At 36.3% G+C, this 12,095-nt stretch overlaps 1 protein-coding gene across 2 annotated transcripts in view; it reads right to left on the bottom strand.

The window, feature by feature from the left end:
• The window catches only part of PDCD6IP (programmed cell death 6 interacting protein), a 32,559-nt gene that overhangs the window by 12,406 nt on the left and 8,058 nt on the right, over positions 1–12,095 (bottom strand). Inside the window, exons 3-7 of one of the 2 annotated variants that reach the window (XM_075056256.1) lie at positions 11,744–11,813; positions 8,671–8,798; positions 7,907–8,060; positions 4,678–4,778; positions 2,029–2,160 (exon numbers count right to left, since the gene is read on the bottom strand). In XM_075056256.1, the coding sequence (XP_074912357.1) occupies positions 2,029–2,160; positions 4,678–4,778; positions 7,907–8,060; positions 8,671–8,798; positions 11,744–11,813 (585 nt within the window). The remainder of the gene's footprint in view (positions 1–2,028; positions 2,161–4,677; positions 4,779–7,906; positions 8,061–8,670; positions 8,799–11,743; positions 11,814–12,095) is intronic. The other variant, XM_075056265.1, reaches the window with a different exon arrangement.

Raw genomic sequence — 12,095 nt, 5'->3', positions numbered from 1 at the left:
ACTAACACCCATCTAACCTTGAGTTCAGAAGCTACAGAAATTACACTGGAATCCTACTGCAAATTAAAATAAAATACAAGGTCTGCTGTCTCTTCACTTCTGTCTGCTCAAGCCTAGATGCTCCCCTGAGGTACCCGGTTTTCCTACATCCAATTTACTGCAGGACAGATGCAAGAAAAAACATTGTCCTTTGATTTTATCTGTTCAATCCTTATCACAGTGTGTTGTGAAAGTGTAAAAACAAAGTACTGAGCAGCAGTGTCAGTCAAGGTTTACATAAATTCACAACAATTCAAAAACTCAAACTTCTTGGAATAGTGATGTGGAACCTGAGCTACATTAGAAGTGAAGTACACTTGAAATTTTTTGCCATACATCACACAACAGTGGTTCTGGTTTGATACAATAATACAGTCTAACTAGCATTTGCCAAAAACAGAAAATGAGAGGAGAAGAAACTGGGGTGTGCGCATATACTTTAATTTGGAAGAATTTATCTCCCCTCCCATTTAATCCATCTTTGTTCTAGCTTTTAAAAAGGGAAATAAAAAGAGAGTATTACATTATAGTAACTGCATCTTTCAAAAACTCAAAAGGGATACTAAGCCTGTAATTTAAATTAATGATGGAAGCAGTATTTTAATAAATATGGAGAACAGAATTTAAGTTTCAGGATTTAAGTTGCATTTTACTAAGTGTATTAAATAAGACACAGGATTTTAACTTCTCACTACATGCTGTTCATGAAGCAGTGCCAAAATAAGTAATAATAAGAGTAGTTCCCCTCAGGCTTCACTAAAAAAACAAAAACAGACCCAAAACCAAAACAAACAAAAAACCCCAAACAAACAAACAAAAAACCCAACAACACAAAAAAGCCCAACCCACCAAAACTTTAACTCCTCATAACTACTCAACGTGGAGGGATACTTCCTGTAACACAACGTGAAGAAAAATCAGGGACACAAGCTAATTTACTATACAACTTAAAAATGATAGTAAATTTGATATACCCAGACCTGTCAAGGGTGAGCACTTAAAAAAAAAAAAAAAAGACATTAATATTCTATTACAGTACAGTCCTAGAAAAGGAGTTCTGCTGCGCAGATTTGAAACTCAAGAATAAAAAACAGATACACCATCTATCACCTAGTAATATAATCATAATATAACAACTTGCTATTAGAAATTCATACAGGCACTTGATTGTCATGCAAGCACACAAAAAAAGAGTTTCAAGCTCCACCTCACTCCAAGTCAATAAATGCATAATGGTAACTTTCAAAATGTCACCGTGATACTCTCATATAAAAGTCCCTCAACTCTCCTGCGTATCTATAAAGAGATATTGCACATGGATCCTACAAAGTCAGTTGAAACACCACTTCCCCCCTCCCCCCCTCCAAGGACCAGGGGACTTCAAGAAAGGAGTTATTTTTAGCCATTTTTCCCTACCTTACTTAAAACATGCAAAGACCTTACTTATTACAACATCTATAACTGAGTCCCTCTAGGAACCAGATAAAGAGGCAAAAATCTATAAAGACTAAAAATACAACTGTTTGTTCATTTTTCAGAAATTATTCAGATTTAAATCAGGATTGCAAGAGGCTATAGACCACACAGAATTTCAATGTTCTGGGGTTTTGTGTTTTGGTTTTTGGGCCGTTTGGGGGGGGTTTTTTGGTGTGTTTTTTTTTTTTTTTTTAATGTTACTTAGGAAAATTTATTAACAAATCTGTTACATTAGCTACACTGAGATAAGAAGCTTATGCAAATGTAAAGATACAGATTTAACATGTCAAGCAGTATCAAACTGCCCCAAAATCATTAAAATACATCTTTATAAAAGCTACAGAGATACCTCTCATCTTTGCAGCTGCTAATTATTTGATTCATGTGATAAACATGCTCTGTAATTTTTTAATACTTTTCATTCTTAGTTATGTGAATTTTAGAACTCTGAGCTAGCTTTTCAGGATTTAAAGTTTTCCCATATTCTTCAGAGAAGAAAAAAAAGTTACCCACCTGCAACCTCCCAATTTCTTCACCAAATTTCTTCTGCTGTTTTGCCAGGATAGATTGATGATATTCTGCATTGGCCTGCATAATGCAGTGCTTTGCAGCCAGAACGGGAAACACCTCCTGGAAATAAAAATACTGACCAGGGGAAAGTCCAACCACATTAACCACCACAGACAACATGGGATGCAGGAAGAAAAAGGAAGAAGAAAAGGAAATTAGAATCACCCAATTAATGGTTTAGATAGGTTAAAACATTAGAGGTAAATGTCAGAGACCACGTGACTTTGCATGGATTACATCCAGTCTTACGTTTTTCAATCTGTTGTTGCAAAATTCTTAGTGTCCATTATTTTAGATGAACTACAATTTAAATTCAAGCCATGAAGTCACAACATTTACTTCAAAGATTAGAAATGCATGCATATATTAGAAAGGATAGTTGCAAGAACACACCCAAATGCCCCCAAGACAAAGCCAAGACAGTGTTCTCAAAAGAAGGAGAAGGGGGGGGAAGACAGGCACCTTTTTTTTTTTTTTTTTTTAATTTAACAAAGCAATTACACTTAAAACAACAGCAGGCCTATCAAGAAAGTAACTCTAAAATTACAAATACAAATAACAAGTAAAGATGACCAATAACTATTGACATGGAAAGCAATTTAAAAGATTTAAAAGTCATTTTTAGGCTTTTATATAAAAGCACTTATCTTTGCAGGAGTACCAACCAAGACATGAAGAAAACATTGTGCTGCAGCCCACAGTATAGGCATGGTCTTTGATCAAGGATTTGGCCTTACTATTTTATTTCTTAAATCAAGGAGCACTGGAAAACCAGAGTGATGTTTTAAAGACTTCAGTATATAAACACCTGCTTCTTCACATTTGTGCAAACTTGCTGCCCCCCACCCCGAGATTAAAAAAAAAAAAAAAAAAAAGGGTAAATTTGGAAGAAAAAGCTGTCTGGGAGGCCTTGCAACTGGAGTCTGATGCATCAAGTCAACCTCTATTTCACAGTCCTAAACACGTAACTGTTCTCAGAGCTGGCATTGAACTCACAGAACCAGCAAACCTTATTACATTCTTTCAGATAATCAATTGACAGATTACTGTGCAACTGGAACAGGGAGCAGATCTATGGCTTAGAAAGGTCCACAACAATGAAACACAAAGCAATGGCTTTATTCTATCTCATTGTCTCTCAGCAATCAATCATAAATGTAATACCTAAGTGAGAAATTGGCCCAATCTGTAAAATGCCACAGAAAGCATGAGAGAAAATATGTGCATACATAAAAGGCTCTATCAAGTTGCAGCCAAACAAGATATCAATTTAACTTCAAAAAACTTTTTTTTTTTTTCCTTCCAAAAATAGATACAAAAAGTCACTGACTGGCCTACTAAGGCATTTGTGTAATTCATTGCTTAAGAATAAAAATGCATGCTTTTACTTTAATACAATAGCTCTTACCCATACAGTTCCTACCATTATCAAGATTCTATTCTGCATTAGACACCGGGGGGGGGGGGGGGGGGGGCAGAATTACCAGATTCCCCCCCGCCCCCGAGAGAATAAAAGTACCTTTAACAAATTCTTTGGCAATTATTTGACTAAGATTGCATATTAAGTTACAGGACCAGACATCAACCACTTCCATTTATCACTGGTAAAAGTCTTTTTAGTAAGTTTTCCAGTGTGTTTTTAGTAAATCTAGTATATTTCACGTTTTATTTTTAACAAGACAGACCACTGCAAGCTGGAATAGTTATTTTAGAGTTTTGAAACTATTAACAAAGGAAAAATAACTGCAAATTAGCAGCAAGGAACGCTTCTCAGGGACATTCACAGAAAAAGCACTATGGAAGACTATCTCCTATTTAGCTAGATAAAATTTCAGGAGTCCAACAATACCAGAAGTAAATCTTACCCAACTTCTGCGTCTATAACACTGCACAAAAGGTTTTCTACTATTTTATGATTTGAACATAATTGATAGATTTGATACACTGAAAACCTGTTCATTTTTAAGTACTTGTTATAAAATGTATATTCAAAGAGCATGAAGAAAGATCCTTCTGCAACTTCCAAAACCAACAGCACTCAAATCAACAGTCAAGACTAAACTGAGATAATTTACAAGCATCAAGATTCTTTTGGGTGGAGGAAGAGAAGGCAGGCAGAAGGACAGAGGATACCTACTGACTTCCAGCCATGTTTTTCATTAACAAGTAAGTGAACAGTACCACTCTATTCATGCTGTCAACATGAGAACAAGTTTCACATGAAAACATTGAGACTAGAAGCCAATTAAGCCCCATTAGAAAGTATTAGTTTGAAAAATAGATTTAGTAAGGCATTAAGAAGGCCACCCTAAGTGCTATCATAAACATTTCAAGTCCACTTTAAATGAAATGTGTTGCAAGTAAACACACTTCATCTAATAAGATTTTACTTATTTTAAAAAACCACACTATGTTTTGCCTCCCAGATTCTTCACTGTTTTTCAAATTACAGGTTCATTTCCCTTAAATGTAGCAATTCATCAACTTCTCTTGAGGATACATTTTAAGTGTATTTCATCAAGTACATTGTAAACAATAACAGTTATTCACAATAACAGCAGATCCCAGATTATTTCCATGAGAGTTACTAACCTTGGGCAAAGTATCTTTATATTGGCATTGTTTGTAAGCATCACCATAGTAATCTGCAGCTTGATTAGCTAGTTTAGCTATGATACCATCTTTCATTTTATCTGGGGGGGAAGGGGAGAAAAAACAAAGAACAGTTATGATTTTCACCCGGTTTTACAAGCAAACAGGTAAATTACTCCATCTTCAAACAGCAACAACTGCATTCTAAGCGCATAGCTTTCCATTATAGCTCAAAGGTGGGATCTCATTCTTCTCTCCTGACATCCAACAGCAGCTTCCAGATTTTCTACTTCAATCATGACACTGAAGGTTCAGTCAATTGTACAAGAAATCTTTTGGCAGCTGCTGGCATTTATGCGGGATTAAGAGTGATGCTCTACCTCGGACCAATGGCAAGCTGCCAATAAAAGCTGCAGTCCCACTCTAACTCTGTCAGCTTGTTCCCTGCCCTTCCCTTGTGCCAGCACAAGCATTTGTGCAGCCATAGTCAAAGAATTTAGCTGAAATATAGTTAGTAAAAATAGTTAATTTTCAGCAGGATCTGTTCTCTAATGCAGCTCCACATCAGGACTCTCAAAAATTTGAAGTGCAGCAGAAGAGAAAGGACTGGTCCTTTCCTTGGCAGTCCACACCATTTAGCTTTCAGTGAGTATAAAAACACCATTCCTACACATAAATGACCACAGCTTCTCCAAGTGGTATCCACTACTTCACGTCAGAGTCACATGTGCCTAGCAGTGGCAGTATTCCCTGCCTCACATCCTCACCCTGCTCCTGAAGCCAAAACTGTTAAAATAGGAACATGCTGCATCTATCCTTATCTCCTTTTATAATCAGCTCTGCCCTGCACTAGCAATTCAGCCTTTCACGAGAAGGTAAACAATCGATGCAAACATTGGCCATCCACTCTAAATAGCCGCCCTTACAAACAAGCATCTTCTGACTCAGGTATTTTTTATGTACTGTCAGACTGATGAGCATGAAGCGGGGGTATGGGGAGATTAGGAAATCTGCAGAGTATGCTTAATTGCCAAAATTAAATCAAAAGAATTCCCAAGTAGTCTGTTTATTCCAGCATATTTACACATCTACCAACAACACTTCAGGCATGAGCTATGATGTAATATATTTACCTTCTATGAGGTAAATGCATTTAAGGTATGCCAGAAAGACCTTTTCACTGTGGAACAGGATTTAGATGATGAAAGGAGCTTATGAGATCTAGCAACTTACTTCTCTGCTAGAATGTTTCTGTCCAGTGCACTAAATATTTAACAAAACCAAAACAATTAAAATCTAAATAGACTGTCCTACTAGCCCCACCTAGTGTGTAGTAGTTGCATCTTCCTTCCTGGAGCCTGAGCTCTTAAGAAAAAAAAAAAAATATTGGCATATTAACTATTATAAAGGAAATGTTAGAGACTCATTTGTCCATGCAGATAGCTCAGAAGAGATCCTTCACCTCAGAAGCTTTAGTTTTTACTCACATATCTTTAAAATATTGCAAGCCTTGAGATCAAATGGTGAACACAGAACACAGGCTCAGAAATTAAAGAACTGATCTGTAGTTATTCAGCGGAGTTACATCTAACTGACCAATCTGGGTTTTGCCAAACACTTCCGCTTTCTTTCAACTTGTGAATGAACTCAGTTCTATCAGAAATAACATTTATCAGCTGGTAAGCTGCTAAATAGCCTGTCTCACATGAGAGAAAAACCAGAAGACTGCAAGTAAGGTAAATAGAAATGCAGCAAGAAGCTCAATTTGAGTTTTCAGATCAAACTTAGAAGCATTTCCACTTGAAAAATAGGTCTCTGAAGTTAATCATGTTGTCAAACATGATTCTTCATAAAATGTCTTTCCTGCCAGGAAGAAGAACCTCTCTACTTCTGACAAAATCTACAGCCTCCATAGTCAGATGATTATTAACCTTACTGTCCTTCTAACACTGGCAGACTTGTGGTCTTGGGAGTAGCCACAAAATCTTCAGTTCATGGGTTTTGGCTCAGCCTTGCTTTATCTTTTTCACATTTTGAATAATAAGAAATCAAGAAGGTGACAGAAAGATCTACTTCCCGTGCAAAATGAGGTAAGCATCTGCTCCTGCTCTGAAGGAAAGTCTCAGGAATTTGTTATACAACTTTATTTCAAAGCAATGTCCAAATAGCCAGAGACTAAAATACTGCTACCAGCATGATAAAGAACATAAACACAATTTATCAGTTGGCTGAAGGACAATAGTTTCTCACTGAGATTCTCCTAAAGGCAGGAAGGCTGCAATAATTTTCAGGGATTTTCCCTGTGAAGAGAAGAAACATTCCAGTTAAGATAACCCCTGTGTTCCTCCATTGTATTCCAAACAACATGGGGAGAGAGAGGAGTTGGTGGGCAATCACATGACCTCTATGTCCATAGTTCTACTTTTAGATATCTGCAATTTCTAGATGCACAACTTCTTGTAAATACAGAGAGAATAGCAGAATAGCAATGAGTAAGGGATCTGGTACCAAAGACAGTACTGTTCCACAGGAAAATTCTTTGAAGCATGTGTTCTTTAATAGTTGTATTAAAATGTGCAGCCTCCGAATCAGTATTTCACAATCAGTGTTTAACTGTTAGGGACATAATTCTGTCTTCCACCTGCAGAATTTCACATTGAGATAAACAGGGCATTGTCAAAGTTAGACTGGGTCAAAGAGTTCCTCTCTTAAAAATAGGAGCAATCAAACAGAATTTGTTTCCCCTAAACTCTTAGGAAATGTCCTTTGTTTCCTAGCACAGTCAGATCTTTCTTCCCGAATTCTCATTAAATCATTCCCCAGACAGAGGAGGAGGGGAGTAGTGGTAAAACCCCTATGCACCATTTCTAGTACTCTCAGTTCTTTTAGAGAATGCCTTTTGTTCTCAAGGGGGAAAAGGAAAAAATATAAACCAGCAAAATCTTTTGTAAAGATGAAGACTAATAGTTTTGGACATAAAAAGAAAGGAAAGGCAAATGGGACAGCTACACTGTCAGGTGAACCTTAGACAAATTTTTAAGTGGCATCTGTAGTTTGTGTTCAATGACCTGCAAAGCTGGGGGGGGAGGGGGGTGTGGAGAATCAGTAAAGGCAAAAATAAAAACTTCTGAATGGCCCTTTACAAGCTCTTATTAACTTAAAACACTTCTAAGTTTTTGTGGAAGTTGTAATGAGCACGTAAATATACAAGCCAAAAATTAAGATATACCTCTTGTAGCTTTCAGAAAAAAGACTTCTTGGGCTTGAGCCAACATAATAAGACTGAGAGTTCCAACTGTGTCTGGAGAGATGTCCACTGTAGGTTCTCGATTCAAGGATGACAAAACTGTGTCTTTAATGTGTTGGAAAGCACCACTTGCAAACTAAGTAAAACAAAACAACGTATTATCATTCATGTTTCCAAACATATTTTTTCTCCTACAAATATAATACATACAACAATTTAAAAAAAGAAAGGGGGGCTTTTTTGGTATATAGTCTCCCATTTATTGTTTAGCCACTAAAAAAGATTCCTTGTTACTTCTTGTTCTTGAAGCCACTTACACCGAGACATTTATTAAGACAGACTGTAAGTAACAGTATATGGGCTACACCTAACAGCATAAGAACATGGAAATTTTAATGCATTCCACAAAGAAGAAAGAGATTATTATTGTATAACTTGTTAAAACTAAAATTTATACTAGCTAAAATTATTAAATCTTAAGCTGAAGGTTACTAGTTAGCAACACACTTGGGGGAAGGGGTATGGGAAACTGGAATTAAATCCTTCAAAGCTGGTAAATAAATGTGAGCCAAGACCAGGTACTTAGCCAACCAACCTTTACAATTAAGAGGGGGAAAATATGTGTGCGTGTATGTGTATATTTATTTATTTATGTGTATATATAGCTTTAAAATTGAAAGATACTTATTTGATGTTCTAAGATTAATAATTCTGAATTCCTAAGCATAAGCAGGGAGCCTCTGTACCTGATAGTGCTTAGCTGCAGCTTTTAGACCTTCATCATTATCCAGATTCTGTTCTGCTGCAATCTGGCTTGCCAATGCTCCACAGTTGAACAAAACACACGTCTTCTCATACCCCAAACTTGCCAGAGCTGCAATCAAGACAGACAGTTACCCATACTGTTAAGAAAATAAACTTCAGTACTCTAGCATCCTACAGATGAGGCCAACACTACTAATTCCTGTACTTAAAGAGATCAACAGTTTCAAGCCAAAAAAAAAAACCTAAAACACCAATCATACTGAACTTTCAAAGTCAAAGTCATCTTCATTCAAAAGGCTTTACATAGTCTCATTTAGTACTTCCACAAAGCATTTCCACGTGATGAACCACAGAAAGCGGCATAAAGCATAAAAGCGGTAGTATGAAAATCTACACAATACACAAAATAATTTGAAAGTCTTTCTAACTAGAGTGCAGCTTTTTGGCTCCTGAAGATACAGAAACACACAAATTACTGAAGGATAATCTGAAATAAGAACTTCCATGCATTAATCACTTTGCAATAACTGCCCAATTACAGGCTCCTACTGTATCTTGAATGCAAGATTAACTACTCTTCTCTCATTGAGGCCAAAGATTTTTTACGTGCTCTTACTATCTATTGAAATGCAGGGAACTTTTTGCCTCTCAAAGCTATTGTTTCAGACTGAAAATGCTGACAAACATCTTCGTTGTACATGTACTGAAACAGCTAAGGATTTACTTAACTAAAACTTGTGCTCACTAGACAGCAGAGTAGCCTGTCCAGACTCAACTCCTGTAATACTTCACAGTCCCAGAGGATGGAGCCCACACTTCTGAAATCAGTAACACCTGAACAGGAACCATTTTGAATCTATTAGTTGCTTTCAGAAGGTTATTGGCCATATGCAAGTGCTGGAAAATCTAAAGACAGCAGATATTAGTTTCCTGCTACTGTTAAAAAGTGTCTAGACACTCCTCTTGGAGAATACAGAAAACTCAACTAGTGAATTTTCAATTTCAGAAACCCAGGTACAACTTCTAAGTTATCCTTAAAATATGAAAGTACTAAAGAGGCACATTTGTTTCATTTCACCAACATCCAGCCTCCTTATACAGCTACATATTTATCTAACCTATCTCTGAAGTTTCTACGTTCACACTCCCTGACCTGCACTAAATTTTCAGACAAGCAGCCATAAATCTGACACGCCATTTTTCCCATTTTTTTCCTTGAGAGAAGAGTTACACAATCACTGTCTTTCATCAATAGTCATTTATCTAGATCATCTCTTCTGTAGTTTATCTCCCAGATTTTTTCTAAAAAGATCTTGCACAACTTACACATCATTCAAAAGACTTAAACACAAAAAAAGAACGAAAATATGGCTTTAAAGTTTCTGAAGTGCAAAATTATTTTAGATGCAGAATTACTTTATACTCTGGACTGCATCTCAAGTGTGATTTACTACAGTGAGAACAGCTGCTTAGCAATATAGATTTTCCTCAGACTCATCTGTTTATAGCTCTACCTATTAACTTAAGCCAACATATTTCAGATTACATGCCATGCTGTGAACTGGGTCACTTTTCAAGCAGCCACAGTATCTGTCAGCTACCCCTGTGATACAGGCTTGGGATTCAGGGGAAGATGGGAAGAAAAGAGTTTGCCACCACAGCGAGAGCCAGAACTCTCAAGTCACACCCCTGTATCTTGGCCCCATGGAAGTCAAAGGAGTTTTACATTGAATTTCCATCTGGAGACAGGATTGCCTCCTCTTAGATGTCAACAGAAATTCTTCTCCCTTAGTACATGGAAATTTTGCTTTACACTGAGAAACCCCACTGCTAATTCTGATCTGAAATAAAGAGATACACACACACACTATAGTTAATCTGGAGAGCAGCATCTGGATAAACTGCGATACAGCACTGTAAAGATATATACTAAAAGACTCCTTTTGTTATTTTCTTTGCACTAAGATCTGCTTTAAAGTTTCAAAATAAAATTTTTTCCATTGCTTGTTAACTGAGTGTTACTCACATCTCAGTTAAGAATTTCTTTGATATTTCACATGGATTGTCGCATAAATCTCTAGCCACCTGCCTCAGATTATTTAGACTAGTATATAATTAACTTGCAAACAAGCAAGCTTCCTCAAGCTGCTGTAACATCACATTTGTTCAAATTGTCAGGATAATCATCAACATTATGATTACCAATTCTTTTTCTCACAATTATTATAAATCTCTGGTGATTCACGAACTATGTTTAAATCATAATTAAATATTCTAAACTTTACTATGAAACAGGTTCAATCATCGTGAAATGCTAGTCCCAAAGAAGACAGAACCAACCAAATTCTGAGAAAAAACACAGTATCTTCAGGAAGGTCTCCAATGATCCGGAAGGACTTCTTAGAAAACAAAGCAAGGAAAGGTATGCACCACCTGCTTACACATGGGAATGTGGTGTATTGTTACACATGTAGTTCACACAAGCACAGCTTTAGCAGGTGTATTCAGAACATGGAAAACTGCAATGACTTTCAGTAGTTGCTAACAGAGAGCTATTTTAAGGACAGAGAAACTTTAAAAAACCTAAAAAGAGAGTAAGTACTCTAACATTTTTTCAGGCTTTGATTGAAGCTTAAAAATTGCAATGGTTGTCTCGCAGTGCTAGTCGTGATGAATGCTTAGGTATAAATAGAAACACTAAAGAATGATGACACATGACTGAACAACTCCTCACTTAACTCAAAAGGATTTAGTCTTAGTTTCTCTATTGGCAAGTGTTCCAAATTCATGTAATGATCCTGAATTTGCAGTGCAGAATTGTCCCTGTTTGTGCCTCTGGAAAACTAGTATTAAACCTCAATTTTATAGAAATTCTTTGCCTGGGGCCCATTTATTCTTCACCAATGTTGAAGTGATTAATCTGTTACCAATACAGTTGAACTCATTTGAAAGCTATGTTGAGAATACTAGAGAGACTATTAACAATTCAGCTCTATAAAAATATTCCCAAAATCTAGTATCATTAATACTTGCACTTTCAGTACATTCACATACCCAATTTGGCAGATCCTCCAAAAAGTGATCCTTTATCAAAAGCATCTTTCCATGTAAATGTTACACAGACCTGAAAGTTGTGAAGAAGAAAGATCTTTATCTCTGAAATTAAATATGAACTCTTCAGAAAATATCCCAAATTCACATATTTATCCTTTTATATTCTAATCGCATAAAACATTTAATTCACTTGTAACATTACAAACATCCTGGAAGTTTCAGGAAATCATTAAATGTTATTTAAAAAAAAAAAAAAAATCTGTTCTCCTTTTTTTCCTTCCTGTTAGTTTGCTCAAAACATTTCAAGCAGACAAGACAGAAATTCTCAATCTTTCAGCTCTGCTCATATTCT

Source organism: Buteo buteo, chromosome 2, assembly GCF_964188355.1.
Source record: "Buteo buteo chromosome 2, bButBut1.hap1.1, whole genome shotgun sequence".
In the NCBI taxonomy this organism is placed as follows: Eukaryota; Metazoa; Chordata; class Aves; order Accipitriformes; family Accipitridae; genus Buteo; species Buteo buteo.
Note: the sequence above shows the minus strand (reverse complement) of the source record. Positions and strands in the feature narration are given on the sequence as shown.